Consider the following 23,753-nt stretch of genomic DNA (forward strand, 5'->3'; position numbering starts at 1 on the left):
TCTCCAGGGATGGTGATTCCACCGCTTCCCTGGGCAGCCTGTGCCAGTGCCTGACAACCCTTCCAGCAAAGAGTATTTTCCCCATCACCAATCTAAACCTCCCCTGACACAACCTGAGGCCGTTTCCTCTTGTCGCTTGGGACACCAGCCCCCCCCCTCTCTGCAACCTGCTTTCAGGTAGCTGTAGAGAGCTGTAGGGTCTCCCCCTGAGCCTCGTCTTCTCCATGGTCACCATCCCCACTTGTCTCAGATACTCCTCCTCAGGCTTGTGCTCCAGACCCTTCAGCAGCTTCCTTGCCCTCCTCTGGATTCAGCACCTCCAAGCCCTTCCTGTGAGCAGCGGAGAACTGAACGCAGCCTTTCCCTGAGGGAGAGACAGCTGTGGGATTGCACGGTGCTGCTGTCCCCGCTGCTCCGGGCTCAACCCGGGCCCCGGGCACCCCTCCACCCCGGCCCCCGGCCTGGCCCCGCGCCCATCTGTGCTCCGGCAGCGGCCGCGGCTGCGTTTGAGCCTTTTCGCGGCCCGTAGCCGGGCCGCCTCACAGCATCAAGATGGCGGCGGCGCGGCGCAGGGCGTGGGAAGTTTCCGGGCCGCCTGTTGAGGTGAGTGCGGGACGGAGCTGCGCCGCTTCCCGCGGGTGCGGAGCACGGCGAGGGGGCCTGCGGCCCTCCGGGGCCTTAACTGTGGTTGCCTCGGTGCTGTGCGCCTGGTGTAGGGTCCCGTCACCGCGGAGAGGGGGGGCGAGGGGAGCTGGGTGTCCCGGGGAGAGCCTCGGGGGGACGCGGCCTCTCTGGGCCAGGCCCGGGCCCTGCGGGACGGGGACCGACTGCACGGAGCAGTTTCCTGAGGCGGTGACGGTGTTTCCTCGGCAGCTCCCGCCTGCCAGCGTCCGCTCTACGGCGCCAAATACCGTCACTAAACTTCCCTGGCCGGGGCAGCCCAGCAGCCGATGGCTGTGCCAGCTGCGCGCCTCTTGTCTGACACCCGTAATACGGCTCGGTGTTAACACTTGGAAACTTACGGAGTCGTCTACCTGAAGTTTAAACCTGCGGTATGCCAGGGTTAGCTACCTAGGGTTTTTTGTTTCAAAAATTCTCACAGAGTTGCATTATTTAAGAAAAATCGACTGAAGTGGAAGAATAAAGCAGAAGTGGGCCCAGTATTAGAAGTAGGCCTCACCTGGACCTTAAATCAACTCCAGTTAAGCTATTGAACCATCTTTAGGTTGTCTCTTTTTTCTCCTTTTTTTTTTTTTTTTTTTTTTTTTTTTTTTTTTTTTGATAAATTCAGGTAAAACCTACAGTGTGACTCAGAATCAATAGAATGATTTTAATTGGAAGAGACTTCAAAGATCACCCAGTGCTATACCCCCTGCATGGGCAGGGACACCTTCCACTAGATGAGTTTGCTCAGAGCTCCATCTAACTTGGCCTTGAACGCTTTAGGGGGGATAGGGAGAAGGTACTTATACAACTTCTCTTGGCAACCTATTTCATCATCTCACAACTCTCATACTAAAGAATTTCTTCCTACTGCCTAATCTAAGGCTGCCCTCTTACAGGTTAAAGCCATCGCCCCTTGTCTTATCACTACATTCCCTTGTAAAAAGCTCCATTCCTTTTGTTAAAGTTTCAGGTACTGCAAGGCTGCTGTAAGGTCTCCCTGGAGCCTTTTCTTCTCCAGGCTCAACTCTCTCACCCTGTCTTCATAGGAGAGGTGCTCAGCCCTCTGATCATCTCTGTTGCCCTCCTTTAGACTCAGTCCAAGAACTCCATGACCTTCCTCTTCTGGAGGCTCCAAAACGGGACACAGTACTCCAGTTGGGTTCTAATGAGAGTAGAGTAGAGGGGAGAATCACACCCCTTGATCTTCTGGCCATGCTTTTTTTGCTGCAGCTCAGCTAGCTTTCTGGACTGCAAATGTAGATTGCCATTTCATGCTGAATTTCTCAGCAATCAGCCTAAGTCCTTCTCCTTGGGGCTGTTCTCAGTCCATTCTCTGCTCAGTCTGTAATTGTTCTTGGTGTTCCTTTAGGAATAAACTGTTGCATAGTTTATTCTCTAAATCTCTACTTAGACCCTAGGCTTTGCTTTAAATTGTGTTTACAGAAGTTGGCAAATACTTAGATGTGGGTGCGCACATTTTGGTTCTCATCTAAATGTTGTTTGCTGAGATATGTAACTCACTTTATATTAGTTTAAAAACCAGCCAAACACATCATCCCAACTTTGACCAGTCTTTTTCTAAACAAAGTCTAAACAGAAATGAGTAACAAATAGCTGTGTTGCAAAGAATAAATCAGATATTGAAGCTTCTCATTACAATTGTCTGAATTGCTGAGTTGCATTTATTTGGTAATAGCTGTGTGATGGGATACATTAATCATGAAAATGTTCCTCTTTTCACCAAAAAGTTGGACATGTGTTTTAGTTAGAGAAAGACTAATGATTAGAAGTGTGGTTTAGTCATACATCTTTTTGGTTACTGGATAGAAGATGGGGAACAGGAGGTTGCACTCTGGTCAGAGCTGTCATTTTTTCTGTGTCTTTCTGTGAGGAAGGGGCACATTCCCCACTCCTGGTACCCAGTGCAGCACATGGGGTGGCAGCAGAGGAGTTCCTGGTTTGTGTTTAAGATGTGATGGCAGCAAAACTCCACTTGACACGAGCTGAACCAATCAGAGTAGTTTTCTTTCAGAGGGCTGCTTGCCTTGTAAGGGAGTTTGCTGGTGTAATGATCCCACCAGCAAATTATTCAGCAGCTGTAGCAAAATTTTAAGCCAGGGGCTTAAAAATTTTAGGCAGGGGCTGACACCCTTTGCATGCGAGGCAGCCTGCTGACTTCTGTGACACTGCTGTCTAAGGGAATGATTGACTTGACTTGAGAGGGCTCCAGAAAAGCTCGGGAATCAAGACAACAGGAGAGCCTGGCAGATGTTCAGTGGTAGTCACACATCAGTGCTCTGAGTTGGAAGGACATGGGAAGCTGTTCCTCTAAACTCATGGTTTGAACTAGAGATAACTGGAGGTGGAGAGAGGGAATATGTAGAAGTTGAAACAAGTTGCTCAAGTTGTCCACAAACCAAATGTTGATTGTAGTGCAAGAAACAGTGAGGCTGCCTACAGTGCTATGGTACCTGATACAGTGTGACCTGGAATATGACAGCTGGAATATGACAGCTGGCTTTGGGTTATAGCAGTGATAAGTATATTGCCAAGTGAGGGGAGAAATAGTGTGAGATCTTAAGCATCCAGGCAACTCACAATTAAGTTTATATGTATAAAACATTAAAAATAATAAGTACTATGGAAATCATAGAATCATATGTGTGAGAAGGGATGTGTCATATTTATACCATGTGTGATTAAAAGGTATTATTTGCCACTAACACTTCTTTTAATTATTCTTCCAGGACTTCAGTGATTTGAGACAACTGTTACTGAAATGATACTACAAAAGTCAGCTACTGGATTGTGTTTGTTGGATGAAACACCAACTATTTACTTTCAATCAAGGGGTGTAAAACCCCCTAACTACAGTTCACATGTGTAGGTCACTGCGTTACTGTCTTAGTCATTGTCTCTACACAGCAATGACAAAGCTAGAAGAAGCAAACAGAGAAGTGAACATGCACTTATCAGTCAGATACCTTGGCTATCTTGCCAAAATCAACTTACTGGTTGCCATTTGCATGGGCCTTTATGTCAGATGGGAAAAAACTGCAGATGCACTGATTTTGGTAATATTTATTCTGGGTCTCTTTGTTCTTGGAATTGCCAGCATACTGTACTACTATTTTTCAATGGAAACAGCAAGTCTGAGTCTCTCCAGTCTTTGGTTTGGTTTTTTGCTGGGCCTTCTCTGTTTTCTTAATAATTCTACCTTCAAAACCGATGTGAAAGAAGAAGCCACTAAATATTTGCTGCTTTCTTCCATTGTTTTAAGGGTATTATGTGCTTTGGTTGAGAGGATTTGTGGTTGTGTACATCATCGACCAACTCTGCTGACAACAGTTGAATTTTTGGAGCTTGCTGGCTTTGCAATCGCCAGCACAACTATGCTGGTAGAAAAATCTATTAGTATTATTCTGCTGGTCGTGGCTTTGGCCATGTTGATTATTGACTTACGTATGAAGTCTTTTTTGGCAATTCCAAATTTGGCAATTTTTGGAGCCATTGCATCCCTACTCTTTTTTCCATCACTGCAAATCCCCACAAACCCGTTCGCCTTGGCGTGTTTCTTCAGCTGCCTCATTTCAGATCCTCTCCTCGATGTTTACTTCAGTGGACTTTCAGTTACTGAACGGTGGAAGCCCTACTTGTACCGTGGTAAAATATGCAGAAGGCTTTCTGTCATCTCAGTTGGGGTCATTGAACTGATCTTTTTCATACTTGCAGCCTTTAAACTACGCTTTTTGGATCTCTGGTATTTTGTGATACCCGGTTTTTCTATTTTTGGAATTTTTTGGATGATCTGTCACGTGATATTTTTTATAACTCTTTGGGGATTCCACACAAAACTAAATGACTGTCACAAGGTATACTATACCCATCGTGCAGAAACCAACAGCCTGGACAGAGTTATGGCATCTAAAGGAATGCGTCACTTCTGTTTAATTTCGGAACAGCTAGTGTTTTTCAGCCTTGTTGCAACTGCTGTTTTGGGGGCCGTTTCTTGGCAGGTAAATAATAATTTCTTTATCTTGATCTCCCTCCTTAGAGTGCTTCTGAAAATTCCTGGCTTCTTAGAATTCCTATGACATTTGATGGTATGCTGTGACTCAGCATCCCCAAGATGGAGTCGTTGGTTTCACCAGCATGCACTTCAAATTTAACACTTTGTACTGCCTTGACTATGGCCTGCTAAGGTAACTGGGACATTCCAGCTTCTTTATGTGGGCAGAATGGGAAGAATTAGTGCTTTCAAAGCAATAGAAGTGTGCAAAGTTATTTTAAGAAATGGTTTTGCTTTTGAATTCATTGTGCCATAAAACTTGTTTTCAGGTTAAACAATGCTGTTGAACCCTAGTAGTGCTCACTATACTGAGGACTTTTCTTACAGATTATTTTAATTGAATCAAGGCAAATTCATATTTTAAGAATGTCATTTTCCTTATAGTGATTCATATGCATTGTAGTAATTAAAAAGACAAACCAGACTGTTAGAAAACACTCCACCTTTCTTCTTCAAAAAGTAATTTTTATTTCTAAATGCTTAGTGGGCTGAGCTTTCAGGATTTTGTTTGGGTTGGTTTTGTTTTTAACAAAACATTTCTGCAGAGAAAAACTGGTGACATTAGTATGTGTTGAAAGAGATCTTAGAGATGGTTTAGATGCCTTTTTGTGAAAGCAGCAGCTTAATGTTTATTAGTTGTTAAAAAAGCAAATCAAATAAAAAATTACTAGGAAAGGACTTGAGGTATCATTATGGCACTGCACAGCATAGGCCTGTAGTCTCTGTGCTCTGAATAACTAAAGTGCTCACTTGCCATCCTATAGATGAGAAGACAAGCAAAGATTCAGAGAAAGGTAATGAAGTTCATTATAGACATAAAACAGTTTATGTGGAGGGAATTAATAAACAAGTATACTTCAGTGTGGAAAATATAAAACTAAGTGCAAATATGATGAACATACAAAGTATTATGTGTGATGTGGGAGAAGGTAAACAGTAAGAGACAATAAATGGATCAGTTTCCGTGCAAAAGTTGATGAGAATCAAGTTGGCAAGAAGCAAGTTGGAGCCCAGCAGGTGAGAATAGCTCCTCATAGAGCACTGAGTTACATCTGGAGCTGAATATCCTGGCTGGGGTGTGCTGAGGAGTTGCTGAGGCTCAGGAGGAAGCTGGACAGGTTCATGGAAACAAATTGACAAATTGATTATGGAGGATTTTTTTAACTTAAGTTTTCAGTGTATTTTTCCTTACATTCTTAGGAATGCTAAGTATTCCTCAGTCACCAGTTCTTCAAAACATGTTTGCTCTTTAGTAAGTGTTATTTCTATTTGAAATCTGTTACATGTCACCTTGAAGGTGGAGCATTTATTTATACTTTTCCTCATTCTGAAGATGTTTAAGCTTGTTTAATGATGCTGTGTTTGATAAGAGAGGTGGCTTGAAATCACACCATTGCCTGCCACTTGACTTCCTATGTGGTGAATAGAATTGGCTGACAAACAAAGTCTTGGAAAGGTATTTTATAACAGTAAACTATAAAAAATTAGACCTAGCATATAACACACACTCAGCTGTGTGTGTTAGATTAAAGACAGAAAGGGGGTGGTGAAAGGGAGGGATCCTGTTTCATGAAAAACTTTGTCACAGGCACATTATATATGCCCTGTTTAATATTTTTAGTAACTGTAATACTTGTGCATCATACAAAACTTGAATGCATGGAAGGTCAAGAGCTAAAGAGACAGTTATCTGCTCATTGGTGGCTAGAAATATTCTGTTTGATTAAAATTACCAGTGAAGTATTGAGCCTGTAGAGTTAGGTCAGGAACTCTCTGTAGCGGGAGGAGCCATTCTTGCTCCTGATGCTCGACGAGCTGCTGGTTTCTTCCAGGACTCCAGCCACCACACAGCGCTTCCAGGGTAGAAGTGTAGTGGGAAGAGCCTTTCTCGCTCCAGAGGCTCGACGAGCTGCTGGCCTCTCCATGCCTCGCACCAGAGTGAGCTGAGGTTTTTTCTGTGGGTGTGTGTCCCACCTTTATTGGCCCCCTGGCCTTGCTCATGCCCAATAGGGGCCTGTCCTAATCAGGCACAGGTGGACTCACACCCACTCACTGGCAATTCGAGGCACCTGGTTGACAATGTCTCTCTACAACTCTCTGTTTCACACACAGTAGTTTTGTGACTTACACAGAATTGTTGAGGCTGGAAGTCCTGATAGCCAAGGACCTTTCTTTAAGGGGAGCTTAGCCCTTCCAAGGGTTGAAAGTCTCTATTCCTACTGCTTTGATATGTGCTTGGGAAGAGTTGTGGGTCCTGAAAGCAGAATCTCTCTTCAACAGATCAAACTTTAAATGTGAAGAGCAGAATCTTTAGGTTTATCTGAAACTGGAAGATAAGCTCAGGAAGCATGAAAAGTATAAAAGTAATTTGTTATAGGTGGTTGCATTTAGAAGTGGTGTAACAGCTTTTCAGTGGAACATGTTTCAGCAGGGACACAGTCTGTCTGCCTCTGAGCATATTCCTTCCTTTAGCTGCAGTGGAAAGACAACTTGACTTGTTGTAGGCATACACTGAAATTTTCCTTGCAAAATCTGCACACAGTGTTCTGCACCTGCCTTTACTACAGTTGTGTGAATAATTTCAGTCTATCAGATTGATAGACTCTGAGTAACTCGTTTCAGCAATTACTCACTTGCCTGTCCATAATTAGGCTCTTGGGGTAAGATCCAGCTATGCAAATGACACAAGCATTACTTCTTTCAGAAGCCAATAAAATGATGAAAAAATTGCAGATGTAGGTCTTGAAATTTGCAAGCAAATTCTTGGGAAGGTTTGGAGGAATCTTTTTCTCAGAAATTTAAAATCAGATTTTTTTAAGCTTCTGTGCCAAGGTAACAATAGAGTTTTTCTGAATTACCAGCCAAAGATAATTATTATCCCTGGAAGACCTGTATGTAATATCACCCAGAGAAAAATTAACTACATCAGAGACAGGTGAAGTATTGTAATGTAGTACTTTCAGAACATTATTCTTGTTTTTAGTGAATTTTATGCCTTAGTAGAATACTAGTATATATGATATACACATCACAGATTAAATACCTTTTTTGAATGCAGTCTTTCTCCTTCATTTTCCCTTGCTTTTCTTCCTGACTTGTATTTTTGATCCAGCCCTCCTCAGGCTCAGTTTATCCAGTTTCATTTCTTTCCTTCCCTGCCCCCTCGTACTCCCCCCTGGCCCCAGAGGCCCTGCTGCATCCTCTGGCTTCTCAAATAGTAATGACATACCTATTTTTATTATTTTATTTTATTTTATTTCTCTGTCTGGTCATCTTTAATTCCTCCCCTTCTTTTCTTTTCTGACTTTTTTTTTCCATCCTTGCTGATCTGACATGCATATCTGTATCTTGCAATTTCTTCACAGATTTGTCTGTTCAGTTCCTTTTTTAATACCTTAATCCCCTCTTTGCCTACTCTTTTGTAATTTCTTAAGCTGGATCCTAAATCCCCCTTGCTCGCTGCTCATCATTTATTCTCAAACTCACCCCCCCTCATGCTCATTTTTGCTGCCCATCTTCCACCCTCCTGGGCTGTCTGCCTCGCCAGTGCTGTCCCAGTGCTATGGGAGGTTTCCTGCTCACATCCAGCACACCTTGCTTCCTGCTGTTGCCATCACTTCCAGAGGCCCTTGGTCTTGAAGGGAATCTCTCTGACAAGAGCATGAAAATATTCATTGTTAGTATAAAGAATCTGATTTATGTGTTCAGCCTGCTGTCATAATCTCAATAATTTCAGAAGTGAAATTTTTATGTTAAAAAAATAAATCAGAAATCCATTTGCTGTGCTTTTAAATTAACAACCAGTTCTGGTTTTGCTGGGGCAAATGCAGATAAATAAAGCACAGACTTTCCTGTGGCTAGGACAGGAGTCAGAGATGGGAAACATAGCACATTAGTTCTGTCTGCCAGTGAATGTGACAGCTATTTTCTGCACACTGTTTTATGGATTTTTTCACAGGGATGTTTTAATAGAAGTTACGGATTATTTATTGTTCTCTAGAGACTATTTTTCATTCAATAATTTGTTACAATGCAGTTTCCTCTGGTAGTTGATCTACATTGTAACTTCATAAATTTTGTCTTTAAGCTTTTACCTGTAATATACCTATTTTGCTTTCATTTGGAATAAATTACCCATCAAATATTTTGTAGATGAGTTGTCACATTATTGTTTTTCTCCCTGGTCTTCTCCATCATGGAGAATATACTTTGTTTTTCAGAATCACTGAACAGTAGCTGAGCAGAACTTTTTATTTTTTGTTTACTTAAGTGTCTGTTTGTGTATGGGTATAAAAATAAGTAATCATTATTTTTGCTTATAAATACACAAAGACATCTTTGTAAGCCTTCTCAGTTGTTGATCTGTTACATATAATCCTGGACAGCCTGCTTTAGGTGGCCTTGTTTGGCATGGGGAGCTGGACCAGACAACCTCCAGGGGACTCTCCCAGCTTTAACCATTCAGTGTTTCTGGGATGATCTTAGTTGACATCTGTTTAGGAATTTATTTTTATTTTAATCAGAAGGGCTTTTCTAGAGCTATTCTAGAGCTCTTTTTTACTGGCTTCCAATATAAACTAGTGTTTCTTACTTTGTTCTTGGTTTTTTTTCTTGCTCCACATTATTTTTGTCAGTCACGTCAGTAGCGCTCCATTCTTAAGTACAGTTCCAGAACTGTTCCACTTCCAGTGATGATTTAGTTCTTGGGAGTAGAGTTGTCCTATCCATGAATAACAAATTCTTGTCTGTAAAAGACCTCTAACTTCTTCTGGTTGTTGTACTTAACAGCAAACATTGCTTGAAAAGCTAAAGAAAGTGGAAAGGTATTACTACCACTGAATCTCGGCCATCTCTTACTGCCTGGCATATCAGTCAACAGGGACAAGAAGTTTATATTCTTTACCTTCTCTGCATTATTTGAAATGAGAACACACTGTATATTTCCTAAATATTAGTTTAGAATAAGACAGATAAAGACAGAAAGGATTAAGCAATAAAATGGCTCCTTGTGTTTTCAGTGGGATTGCTGGGATGGTCTTTGTCTTATGTTTGCTTCCTGAGCAGTCTGTCTGGAATCAATGGGCACTTCCAGTGCAGGGATGTACTGCAGGGTGAAATTGCCAATGTAGTTGAAAGCAGAGTAAAAATGGGTTGAACAGATGAAAGAACAAAATCCCTTTTTTTGCTTTGCCTATGCATCCATGGCCATCTGCTCCATTAAGTAAGGATCAGTCATCAAGTCTTTTGGATTTAGTAAAGCACTGGCAGTCTCTGCCTGGCCTCTTAGCTGTTATCATAAAAAAGGGACCTGTCAGTAATTTACAGTAATTATTAACTTATTGTATATTATTTGTTGCTATTTCAAGTTTTTATAGTTCAGGTACTTTAAAATGCCATGAGTGCTGAATTAATATATTTTATTATCTTACTGTAGAGGTGCTCTAAACAACACTAATAATTTTTGTATTTGTTAGTGATGCAGTAGTTCTGTATCAAAACTGTTGAAAACGTGCTGAGGACAAGTCCCAGCATCCCCACATTAGATGGATGTCAATAAATATAAAATATCCATATTAGAATATTTCCCTACTCCATAGCATCAAATCATAGAATCACAGAATGTCAGGGGGTAAGAATGGGCCTCTGAAGGTCATGCAGTTAACTCTCCTGCCAGAGCAGAACCAAAGCTAGGGCAGGTCACTCAAAAATGTATCCAGATGAGCCTTGGAAGTCTCTAGAGGAGACACCACAGCCTTTCTGTTCCAGGGCTCTGTGACCTTTACAAAATAAATTCTTCCTCATGGTGAGGTGGAACTTCCTGTGCTCTTTCTTGAATCCATTGCCCCTCATCCTGTTACAGGGCACAAGTGAGAAGAGGTTGTTCCTTCTCTATATGACTCTATATGAGTGCCCAGCCCGTATATATATATATATATGTATGTATGTATATATATACACATTAATTAGACCCCCTCTCAGTCTGCTGCTCTCCAGACTAAAAAGCCCCAGGTCTCTCAGCTTTTCTTCGTAACGCAGATGTTCCAGTCCCTTAAACAATGACACAGTTGAAACTTAGATGGAGCTGAGTTGACTCATGACACTATGGAGCTTATTTCCCATTTCTGTTTAATATTTTGTACAAACAAAGCAGGATACAGACCAAGATGGATCACTGAGGTGATCATTACAGTTGCTCTGTAGATCCTTACCTCACAAGTACTTGTGAATTTTCTTGCCAGTATCTTCATATTAGTAGACGTTCTTTTAACAATTAAATGTAACTTCTTTTTAGAAACCAGACTCAATCAGAAGTTTGGTGAAAATATTAATCTTTATGATAATCTTAAATTTTGTTATTGTAGAACACTGTGGGCTTAATTAGGGGGCTGGGGAAATGTAGGGACTATTTAGAGCAACATGGCATGTGGTAAGAAAACTTCTACAATAAAATTCATATAAAGTAATAATGTAATAACATTCTTTAGGATATTACAATCGCTGTAGTTTTTATGGGCAAATGTGGTTTTTATTTTGTAATATGTTCCCCTGTGATCAAAACAGTAATGTGATCTAAGAGCAGTTTGATCTGTCAGGTTTCCAGAAAAATCATGTTTATATATGCCATATTTATATATGATGGAAAAGCAGAATTTGTCATAAAAATGTATTACAATACTTCCTAATCCATCCATTCAGTCTTTCCAAGGTTTAGAAAATCCTCTAAGTGATCATGAACAGGAAGCTTTTCCAGACAAGCCCTTCAGTTCCTGCAGGATCCAAGTCTTCATTCTTTTTGTGATTGAAAGCAAGTTATTCTTCTGGTATCTGCAGCTGCAAAACCAGGTCTCCAAACCTTGAAACAAATTTAGCTAGAGAGCCCCACTATTTCGTCAAAGTCTTTTATTTTACAAGATGTCTCTAGAACTAAAACTAATCAAATCTTTCTAAGTTTTTATTACTTCAGCTCTGGGTCCTCCTCCTCAGAGTGGGTTTGGGAAACTGAACAACAAAAATCAGCACGTTCTGCTGATACATGTGAAACAAAAGATGTATTAGTTTCAAGATTTTTCTCTCCTTGTTGAAAACAAAACAAGTTGAGCAACACCACCACCACTGTAATTGTTACAGCATTTTAAGCCTTTCTGTCTACTGGTGATTTCAGGTAATTATTAATTGTGTGGATTTGGGGGATATTATTCTGAAAATCCTGATTTTCCGATACAGAACTCAAGAATCACTATCTGAATACTACTCTGCACTTGTCCTAAATACGTTCATTCCATCTGCTCACTCCGTCATTGATTCTGACACTGAGTGTATCCAGAAGGATGTAAAGTATCTCCTGAGGTGACTGAAAAAATGATGTTCAGAAAAACCATCGGGAAGCTTCTAAGGCTGATGTGTGCTTCATAGGCACACATTGCTCCTTGTAGATTCAGATTCTTAGCGCCAAAATATCAAATTACATTGTATCACAGTAAATTAGACTGCAGTATTAAGACTGGCATTGTAACCTCTTGATGGACTTGTAACACCCACACTGGTGTAGCTCTAATGTTAGCAAGGCAGAGAACATATTAATTGCACTTCTGTAATAAGGTGTGCAGGGCTGTGGGTAAGGGGAGGCTCTCCATGGCTGTTCTGTAACATTAATTGATGTCTGCTCAAAATCATCCTCATGCCCTTGAGAGCTAGAAGCTAAACAAATACAGGTTTCGTTTGTCATGGGTTGTATTGTGCAAAATAGAAGCAGCTTGTAGTTTTCTAGTGATTTCAGATGTTGGAATTTTAGAAAAATACTGTTGGTTAGCAGTTACCAGTTATTTGTGAATAGAGCTGTCAGTGAATAATGCTGTCACTTATCAGTTAATGTCAGCTTCTGGTGTTTATTTGTATTCTAAGTATTGCTGTCAAATTTCAAGACACATAGATGAGATGCTTCCATCAGAAGTGTGCTGGGGCACTTTTTAAAACCCAGACAGGGAGTAAAGAGTGTTCTTTCTTAGTGCAGGAAGCACATTAGATGGGTAAAGCTGTTCTTTCAGACCAGGTCATGTAATACCTATGTATTTAAAAACTAAATATTGAGTTAGTGCAATGTGCCAAGAAGAACTCTGTTTAGGTGTCAATTTTGTCAGTATAATTTACTTTCCAAATTATTATAGCTTTGTGTGTTAAGCTGAACATCAAATAACTGAGTGCTAAACAATAAGTCAGTATCCAGATTTTTAAAAAACACCAGTATTGTAGATTTATGCAGAGGGTGTCTAAAACATAGATGTGATCAAAGGCCACAAGATTCTCAGGACAGAAATCTGTAGCTATGAATTTATATCCTTTGCTACGTAATAAACATTAGTATTTAATAACTGCATCATGGATATTGAAGTACTTGGTTAGTTATATTTTATAATACTGTTTCTACCTTTCCTGAAGCATTTAATGCCTCGTTAAACCCATACACATTATGTTAAAATAATTAAAATGAATCTGTATTTGTTCTTTCTTTCACTGACAGCTGGCATTTCAGAAGTCCATTTTTATTTTACTAGTACTAGTACTCATGGGGTTGAGACTTAACTTTTGAAACTGTTTTTTTTTACAGAAATCATCTATGTATCAGTGAGTAATCTTTTCCCAAACTACTTTTTACCTACAAAGTAGGAAAGCACAATGTAGGTTTTTCTCATCTGATACATATATAGCTGATTAAAAAATTGTCTTTTTATTTGCAAGAATGTTCATAAATGTTTTCACGAATCATCTTTTGTGTGTTACATAGTATTCCACAAATAATATTTTGAAAATTCTTGGCATTAAAGAGCAAGAATATTTAAATGTGTATTTTTAATGATGAAATATAGCATGCTCTGATGCTAGGTACATATTATTCGGTGTTGTACTTTACAGATTAAGGCCTTATTTGTGATTGTGCAGATATTTACCAATATGTTAGGTGCATAAATAATTTTTTGGCACTTGATTTTCCTGTTTAACTGGGTAAAGCTAGGCTAGAATCAGGGCTTTCAAATGCTAGCCCTGTGCTGTCAGTGTTTTCATATGCATTCCTTTCAGAAGTGACCCCTGCTTACCAGTCACCTTCTCCCAAGCCTTTCATTTATCTTTAGAGTACTTCACCATGTAATACTATCACTATGTAAAATGAGGAAAAATAAATGCACATTATGTATGACTTGCATGTTTCAGGACCCAGTTATGTTTAATCAAACAAGGGAATTATTCATAAACCCATAGCAAGCAGATAGAGATTTTTTCATGCAATACCTCAATCTCTCTGTTTTCTTTTTAGCCAACCAATGGGATCTTCATGAGTGTATTTCTCATCGTTTTACCTCTGGAGTCGATGGCTCATGGGCTTTTTCATGAGCTGGGAAACTGCTTGGGAGGAACATGTGTTGGGTATGCTGTTGTGATTCCCACCAACTTCTGCAGGTATAGTTACCATGTATTTCAGCTTCTAAATACTGTATGTGTACTGTGAGCTTGTAGTGATAATGCCTGCTCTTGCTTATATTTTTCAGCAATTAAATACATTTTTTACTAATAGGTAGATGTTGTGGTTTTCCTTTCCCTCACCTTCCAAGAAGAGGGAGTAACTCCAGCTCCACCTTTTTATATGTCTTAAATTTGCTATTAGAAAGTCAATTGAATGCTTTACACACCAATTATGTGTAGGCAGATTTCACAGTCTTTGTCTGCTGCAAAGGATTGGGGCACTTGTCTGGGTGCAGATACTTTCTATAAGGAGATTTAATAAACCAAACAGATCTGTTCAGAAAAGTTTTAAATTCTATAAATGAGATTGTGTCTACATTTAAAGGACATTGAAATTACAGTCCTGTGGCCTACATGTCAGTTACTGGTACTGAGAGTTTACAGCTGATTTGTGTTCCCATATAAATGTTACCATATGAGAAATGCTTGAGGATGAAAGGACTGTACAATTATTACTTGTCCATTTGTGTGTTTTTCTTAAAAGTTTTAAGCTTCTGGATTCAGTGTATAGAGAAAACAATTAATGGGCAAAGAAAGAGAAGGCAGTGTGCTGATCTTAGATCATTGTATCTTAAATAGTGTGAAATACTGTAAAAACAAATTTTCTGAGCTTCTGATCTACAGTCTTCAGCTATGCAGTCTTTTAAAGCAGAATCCATGTAGTCAATTATTGTTAGGGATTAACAAACCATTCTATGAATAAAAAAAAAAACATTCTGAATTTACATTACAGTAGAAATTAATTATTTTTGTTTCCCTGGCAACAATTTAATTATTGTATTAAATTGTTCTGGCTCTGGCAATTCCCTGTAATTCTCGGGTGAATGAGATACTTTCAGGTAGGAGTATGTTTAGGACCTGGCAGAACTAAGTTTCCTCATTAACAAAGCTTGACTGTTTCAATGGTGGGCCCAGTCAGCAATTTCTGAGACAAACAGTAATGATGATGAATTCAGATGAATTCACTGGAACTCTAGTACTGGAACATTTAGCCTTCATGAAGGCATTAGGCAGGTGAGGAGGAGGTGTAAATTTAATTAGCTAGACCAATAAAGAAACCAGGTCACTTTGCACACTGATTTATGAACAAAACACATGAAGAATACATACATGCATGTATATATATATATATATATATAACAGAAGACATATTTTGTATTAGTTGATTAAGACCATCTCCTTATTTTCACCTCTTCGTCTCTGTAACTGAGCATAAATTGGGACAGTTGGTCAGTCATGATCCTTATCTTTACCAGTATTGTATTGGCTGAAAAGTGATGAATTAATTTAATTTACTGAAAATACAACTTGAAGAGCACTCCCATAACTGGGTGCTTCACAAGATCAGCTCTCTTATTGCCATGATTGATGAATCATGTATGTAGATGCTATGTAGACTTAAAATTTAAAAGTGTATTTCTTCACCCCCTTCCTTTCTCTCTGCTCCCTGTCCCACTCCCATTCCAGAAATAGCACGGGATTGAGTAGGACTATGCTTTGAGGTGAGGAATTGTGACAGAGGGAGGGGGAGATAGCAGTCCCTCACTCAAACACAGTATTTTGAATTATTTATAAACCATACATTTCAAGTAAATTTGAGTTTAGAATAGTGCCACATCATAGCAGAAAAAATATGCACAGGTGGGGAAAATCTTGAATTGCTAGAAGTCTACTGAGTATGAAATAGTTGTAAATCCTAATCATAGCTGGTTTTCTTCTCTCTAGCCCTGATGGCCAACCAACTCTTCTTCCACCTGAGCATGTACAAGAGTTAAATCTGAGGTCTACTGGCATGCTTAATGCCATCCAGAGATTTTTTGCATATCACATGATTGAGACGTATGGTTGTGATTACTCTACAAGTGGACTGACCTTTGATACCCTTCACTCCAAGATCAAATCTTTCCTTGAACTTCGGACAGCCGATGGACCCAGACACGATACCTACATTTTGTATTACAGTGGTCACTCACATGGCACTGGTGAATGGGCACTGGCAGGTAACTGTTTTGTTGGGCTTTTTTTAATAATAGTTTTGATATTGATAAACTTCCAAATCAATTAATTCTTTCTTCAAAAAGATCATACTGTATTTGATGTTTTGGTGAAATTCATTGTCTGATGGTCTAGAGTGGGAAAGAGCCACCAGGCTGGCCAACCTGGAGTGTGGTAGGGGAGCTCTGGTCTCTGTACACTTCCTTAGGTAGCTGTAGCCTAAATTAAACTCAGTCTTCACTTTTAGACTAAGGGACAAGGTAACTGTTACAAGAAAAAGAAAGTTTCTGTGCTAAAAGATGCAGTGTGTAAATGCACTGGTGGTCAGCTTTCTCACAGTTCCCTTTCAGCTGAAAAGCTGAAGGCTGTTTGAGTCTGTAATGGTGCTAAATGTTTTGATCTGTGATGTTTCATGACAGATGGAGGATTGGGTCATCAGCTCCAGTAATGTGTACCATCCTCTGACCTCTGGAGAGGATGAAGAGAGATGGCACAAATGAAACATAATGTTCAGATCTAACAGAAAAAGTGGTGCCTCACTGACAGCTTCTGCTGTGGCATGGCACAGCAGTAGCAGCGTAGTCTTTGCTTTGTAATGACAACCTTAAAAGGACACTTACTGGATTTATGAGGTCACTAATGATGCTTCCCTGTTGTTGGAAGCTGAGATGTAACACAGTAGTGTATAAAAGAAACTGTTAACTAGTCATGCATAAAGTATGAGCAGTCAAACGACCTAGGAGGTCATGTTCTCTGAGGGAAGGCAAAGGCAAGATCTGGGCTAATGAGACTTGTCTCTGTTGCTGAAACTGTCAGCTGAACTGCCTGTGAAATCTGCCAGAGAGACAGATGTGGCCAAACATACAGATTTCTTACACAGCTTGGTGCCTTAATCTTGTGCTGGCTGGTAAGTCCATGTGTTTCAGGTCAGTAGGGTTAGAAGCTGAGTGTGTGTTTCTGTGTGTATATGAAGGGTGAGGTGGTTTTCTTAGGGCAGTGCTACTGTTTTGAAATCACCTGCACCCCTGTGTAGTTACACTAAAATAAAGTTTACCTATAAGCCTTTAAAACATGAACAAATAATTAAGTTTTTCATGCTAATTGACACAGAAGGCTTACCTAGAAAAGGGAAACTGCTTTTACACAAGTCTCTGCAGTAAATAACCACAGATCATGTACCAAGACAAGTCATTACTGTAGGGCTGTATATTAAGATTTATTTGGTACTAAATTTTCCAGGTTTGCATTTGTTGGTTAGGTGTTTTGGGGGTTTTTTGGTTTTTTTTTGCTTTTACTTTAATTGAGATAGCATGCTGAAAGCTTTAACTCTGAGCTATTAATGTGAAGCACTATTTTGTCACCCCCTTACAAGTAGAAATGTGAGCCCTGAAATATGCAGCTTTTCTTTTTGAGATGAATCTGTGCAGTTAATTTCCTACTAACAAGATTTTAAACGTTGCTACATATCAGCAATGAAAATCACTATGGAATTAAAATGCAATTATTTCAAATTCATGGTTTTCTACCTTTCTTCAAAAGGTTGATGAGTTCAACTTAGCGTGGTTTTGTTGTCAGCCTGTATTGTACTCCAACCTGCCAACACCTAGCTGTCTCAGTTCTTCAAATCAATAGTCATTGTGGAGCCAGTGGAGATTTATTCACTTGTTTGCAAGATGTTTTCCTTAGGCACTTGAGTAAGTAGTCTGCTTTTCAAGGCTGCCTGGATCTTGCAGTATCCATTACACTTAAGCAGAAGGACTCCCCATTACAGGCAACTTTGTTGAATTACAATCTGCTCTTTCAAAGCATTGTTGGAGCAAGAGCTGAGATGGAAAATGAGAAGTTGGACAATCCAGTTGCAGGCATTTTCTGGGCTGATAGGAAGTAAATACCTTTGAGATTTTTCTTTCATTGAGGTGTAAATCCATAATAATTTTAATTTTAATTTGCTTGATGATCTGAAGACAACTTTGTCTGTAGAATGATTCTCTCCATTTCTGGTCATACAAATTTTTCAAGCCAAAGCAGTGGTTGTGCCTGTAGGTGTCTTTCTTTTTTTGCTTTGAAACCATCAGCTGTGTTGAAACTATTAAGAAAGAAAGTCCTTTCTTTTCCTTGAAAGAGGAGTCTTTAAATATTAATAAGACCACATTAAAATAGCAATTTTTTGTTCCTTAGGTTATTAAGAATTCAATACAAAATAAACTCTGCTTTAGCTCTTTCAAGGTTTTATCAACAGGCTGTAATTTATTTCACCCTGTGAGGGAATTCTTTTTCTTCTGTTTTTTCAAGCAAGTTCATGGCCTCATCTGGCACAGTAAATCGGGTGGAATCAGTTAATATCTCTCCAGACACAATACAAGCAGGGAAAACTTCTGATCTCTCTGTCCAGGTTGCTAAAATAAGAGATTCTCAGAACCCCTGGTCAAATTTTCTGTTTCTGTTTCTTCCTGCTAATTGTAAGCAAGTTTCTCTTCTTCCAGGAGGTGACGCTTTACGACTCGACACACTTCTGGAGTGGTGGAGAGAAAAGAATGGCACTTTCTGTTCCCGACTCATCATTGTTTTAGACTGTGAGAACTCTCAGCCTTGGGTTAAAGAAGTAAAAAAAGTAAATGACCAGTATGTTGCAGTGCAAGGAGCAGAAATGGCCAGAGTTGTAGACATTGAGGAAGCTGACCCTCCCCAGCTTGGTGATTTCACCAGGCAATGGGTTGAGTACAACTGTAACCCTGACAGCAACATCAGCTGGTCCGAAAAGGGACGAACAGTGAAAGCAGTGTATGGTGTGTCAAAACACTGGAGTGACTACACTTTGCATTTGCCAACGGGAAGTGATGTTGCCAAACACTGGATGATGTACTTCCCGCGGATCACCTACCCATTAGTACATTTGGCAAACTGGTTTTGTGGTCTCAATCTGTTCTGGGTCTGTAAAGCGTGCTTTAGGTGCTTGAAAAGGTTGAAAATGAGTTGGTTTCTTCCCACAGTGCTCGATACAGGACAGGGATTCAAACTCGTCAAATCCTAATTAGAAACCAAAGAGGAAATGAAGTGAGAGTTCTGGGAACTTTCTCACTTTACTGTACTTAAAACTTTTTATGTGACTGTTTTCTGAAAAAATTTTTCTACACTCACTTTATTGAGCTCTTTGAGCAGCTAAAGTATATGCAACAGTTAGAAACTGCAACCTTAAACAGAAAAGGGTAGCACTATGGTATTTGAGGTTTTTTTACTGGTCTGTATGTCTGTATGTTAAGAGACTTATTTAATATGACCATTCATTTTGGAGACAGTTTGCATGTTCATATGTGTTACTGTCAGCAGCCTTCACTCAGATTCACCAGTTTGATGGACAACAGCTTCTGTGAATGTTATAGCCTGCTTATTTGTCATTTATATCCACTGTAGGGTTCAAATACCAGGAATGAGGCTGATATTCCAATCAATATGTATATATATGTTCTTTAAATTATACAGTGGGGTTAAGAGTATTATAAAACAGCACTGAGCTAAAAAAATAGAATTAATTGCCATTGTAGGTAAGTAACTACCAAGGATCTTTAGTTTTACTTGCTTCTACATCTTTAGCCCCTGCCTCAGTTCTCTACTGCCATCAATGGAAATTTGCTACAGAAAACAAGGAAATCAGACAATCCTCTAATGATCTGATGCTGCTTGGACAGTGTTTTCTGGAGTGCAGTTTTAAAAACTTTTCAGTGTTACTTTAAAAATTCAGTATCTTGTTTATAATCTTTATTTTATTGGAGTTTTTCTGCAAATATTCCCAGTAGTTAATTCATATATGGAATGAAAAGTGCACTGAGAGTTTTCCCTCCCCTGTTAGGACAGTTCTGTCTTCTCCAGGCTCTTACTAATTTGTATGTTGAAAAACTATCCTGAAGAAAAAAAAGTAAAACCCAAGGAGTTTAACAAAGTAAATAATCCACAGATAAAAGATGGAAGTACAAGTGTTGCCTTGCTTCCATGTTTATCTTAAGTCTTTGTTGTGGTTAAGACCTTAATTCTGTAAAATGCTGAGTACAGGATTAGACAAATGAGTTCATCTATTAGACCCATGAACAAAGTTTGTCAGAAAGATTATTCCCTTAGGACAAGGGTGAATCCTGAATATTCCTCAGTTCTGTTATCCCAGCCACAAGGTCTTAATCTTAATTCTTCCATTTACAGAACTGGATGGGCCTCAGCCTTTCCTCTTCAGTCAGAGAAGGTGCATAGCTTTCTGATCTTGTTTTTTCAAGTGCAGAAAACAAGGAGTGAAACAACTAAGCCCCTAAGACAGTAAACTTTGTGGTGCATTTTATCCATACACATGGGCAATCCAGGAGAGTTTGAGTTTACTTTTGTTCAGTTTCCACCAGTATTTTAATAAAAATTTTAGGTATTAGCTGATATTTGTCTAAAATATAACAATTTTTTTTCAATACATGAAAATAATTCAGGAGATCTACAATTCTTTGCCATCAAGGGTTTTCCTAAGTTGAACTTTTTAGCCAGCTAAGTCAGAGAATCTGCTAACACTGATACCCATTGCTAACTCTTGAAAATAAAATGTGTGTTGTGAGATCTGCAATAGTGAGAATAATTTGCAATAATTTGCAATTCCAAAATAGTGATTTTGTAGGATTTACAAGTGAAGTATTTACAGAGGAAGACTCACTTGATCTCTGTTTTAATATTATTTTTTCTGTGATTGTGCCTATTAGATTTGGTTTGGTTTTGCTTTCATATGCCAAAGGTCAGGCAGACAAATCCCTGATGTCTGTTTAATAACCTCAGTCATCCTCTGGAGCCTGGGCTGGGTACATAAGCTCCTCGTTCAAGCATATAAATTGGATACTTGAAGTTAACAAACATCTGTCAAGCTGCAGAAAAGCAGCACTGCTTTCTCCAAAGAAGTAATTTTCAGCCATTCCTGGTCAACAACCCTTGAGTATAGAGAAAAAAAGATTGCATAAAGGCAATCATTTGTTTTTTAGAATCGTCCTTATTTTGACTGCTGTTTCAGTAAGTCCCTCTGATGGAAGCATAAACTGTTTCAACTAGAGCACTAGAAATTTTTAACAAAAGGCACTGTAATAGTACCTGATAGTCATGCTCTGGACATTTGAAAGTCAAGAAGTTAGACCTTTCTGTTTTGGAAAAGCTTTGACTGTCAGCCACAACATGTCTTGCTAATTATAATGGGTAAATCTTACTCTCTACCATCTACTGTTAAATTTTTATGGACATCATCTGTATCTTTCTTTTTGTATATCAAAGGGAACAGGAAAAGTGCAGCAATGGGCCTAGCTCTGGGCAGAACAAATGCAATGGTTGGTGCTGATCTTTTGCCTCTGTTTATTAAAGTGTTTCCAGCTTACTTATCACACTGATAGATTTTCTCTGACATTGACTGGGTGCTCTTTTGCAGGTTGCTGAAAGTTATCCACTAAAAATACAGCAAAAAATACTATTTGCAGAATTAATCAAGTGTTTGCAGATTTCTTTCAGTTTTCTCAATGAAGAACTCTTGTGTTCTGAATTTGAAAATAGTTTTAGCATGAGCTAAGATATCCCTACTTTTGATTTTATTACTTTTTAAACAGCAAAAGGATGGTAAAGCTGCTGATTTAAACAAAAAATGTTTACAGACATTCAAAACTGTGAGGCCTTTTTGGACAAAGAGACTGTCTTTTTTGTTTCTAAACACAATAACACCCACGGTGTGGGTTGATAAGCCTCAGGAATCCAACTGTATTAATTTCCTGTTTCTAGACCAATTAACACCAAGGTGTCCTACCTACCATGGCCATGTTCCCGGGTGGAGGGGGAGATTTCCAGTTTCTTCCCAGCCCCGGGCACCTGCCTGAGGGACAACACTCCAGGAGCTCCTAATCCCAGTGAGGAGTTCCCCCTCCCCTCTTTCCTATATTTAATACACAGGCAACACTCAAAAGAGGAATTTAAATCTAGTTCCAAAGAATTCTAGATATGCTATCAGTTACATACAAAGTGGTTTTTTCTTTTCAGTAACATGTTTACAGATTGTCTGGGTGGAGAAAATCTGAACTATTTTTTCTGAGGCTTGTCTCTGTACTGTATATTCATACACTTTGTTATAAAAGTTGCTATAAATTTATATCCCAGCAGTAATTCTATGTTGACTTTGTTTCATTTACCTCCTGCATAGTATTAGCCTTGCTGAAACATGCAAATGCACTAAGTCCTACAAAATTAAATCTTTAAAAGGAATTTATAATGAAAATTCATATTAGTATTTTTCTCTGAACAAGTATTAGGGGGAAAGAAGCCATTCTGCTTTATTTTTGCACTACCAAATTTATGTTTGCAGGTCCTTATACTTTGTTTGCTTTGTGGTTGCTGTTGTCCAGTGTACAGTTCAAGTTTTTCCCAGAAATAATTTCTTTCACTTTACTAAATTTTCCCTTTGTTTTGCAAAGACGTAATTAGTGCTATGCTAGCTGTAAAGCACCTCTGTTGCCAGCAGTAGGCAGTATAACTTGGTTAAATTACTCGTTTATAAATACCTTTTTGTGAGAGGATTTTTTAATGGACATGCCAATTTTAGATGTGTAAATAGATTTTTTTTGTGTGTGTGTATTTGTGATATTGCTTAAATATATTTTGCTGGTTTGGATGATCATTTCTATTTTGTGTTTTTGTTTATGACCTGATCACTTCCAAAACTTTTGTGGTCTCTCTTGAATTATGTGGATTTTTTTCTGTACAGTTTGCTTCAGAGTATTTTTTTTTTAGCTGTAATCTGTAATTTTACTGAAAATACTCCAAGGGTTATTTGTAGTCTAATAATTTAATAGAATTGAGAAATATGAGCTTAAATTATTAGCACACCTTTCACTTTGTAATTTTTAAAGCACTTAGCAAACTAGTAAAGAGGTTGTTTATGCTTTAAGACATTATTTTATAGAGACTTAATTGAAGATTTCATTTACATAAATATTTTTATTCAGTCAAACCTGTCATCTCCAGTAAGGTCTGACTCTCAAGTTAATGGAGCATTCCTGGCTGAGTTATACCATGCCTGGGAGAATGAACCAAAAGGACACTGTGACAATTTAATTCACAATTCAGTGCATTACTCTTATGACTTCTTAGTGTTTGTTAGAGTTCTGGTTGGTCTCAAATGCAGAGGTAATCCTAGAGAGCAACACAGCTCCCCCTCAGTGCTGCCCTGCAGCCATTCTGTGTCTCTGATTGGAGTCAGGCAACCCAAGAAACATCTCCATCCATGGCACAGGGTTTGGGGTTTTGGGGGTGGACGGGTTGTTCATGGACTTTTCTGATGATCTAAGACAAAACTCAGTGTAAATTGCCATATGGACATTCAAACAATGTTTCTGTGTTGGAAAGCAGGTGTAGCCTAAGGGCAGCTAGGGAAAAATATTTTATTTAGAGTATTACTAGGGTAGAAGAATAAATTTTTAGAAAAATTTTCAAATTCAGTTCTCCCTGAAAATTGTCC

General features: G+C 39.1%; 1 protein-coding gene across 1 annotated transcript; it reads left to right on the plus strand.

Moving 5' to 3' along the window:
- The first annotated feature begins 475 nt into the window (after window positions 1-475).
- On the plus strand, window positions 476-22,894 carry TMEM168 (transmembrane protein 168). Its single transcript, XM_030469056.1, has 5 exons — window positions 476-603; window positions 3,414-4,682; window positions 14,046-14,188; window positions 15,977-16,251; window positions 18,730-22,894. Exons 2-5 carry the CDS (start codon window positions 3,546-3,548, stop codon window positions 19,275-19,277), a joined length of 2,103 nt encoding a protein of 700 aa, XP_030324916.1. The 5' UTR covers window positions 476-603; window positions 3,414-3,545; the 3' UTR covers window positions 19,278-22,894.
- Window positions 22,895-23,753: the final 859 nt, after the last annotated feature.

Source organism: Calypte anna, chromosome 1, assembly GCF_003957555.1.
Source record: "Calypte anna isolate BGI_N300 chromosome 1, bCalAnn1_v1.p, whole genome shotgun sequence".
Classification (NCBI taxonomy): domain Eukaryota; kingdom Metazoa; phylum Chordata; class Aves; order Apodiformes; family Trochilidae; genus Calypte; species Calypte anna.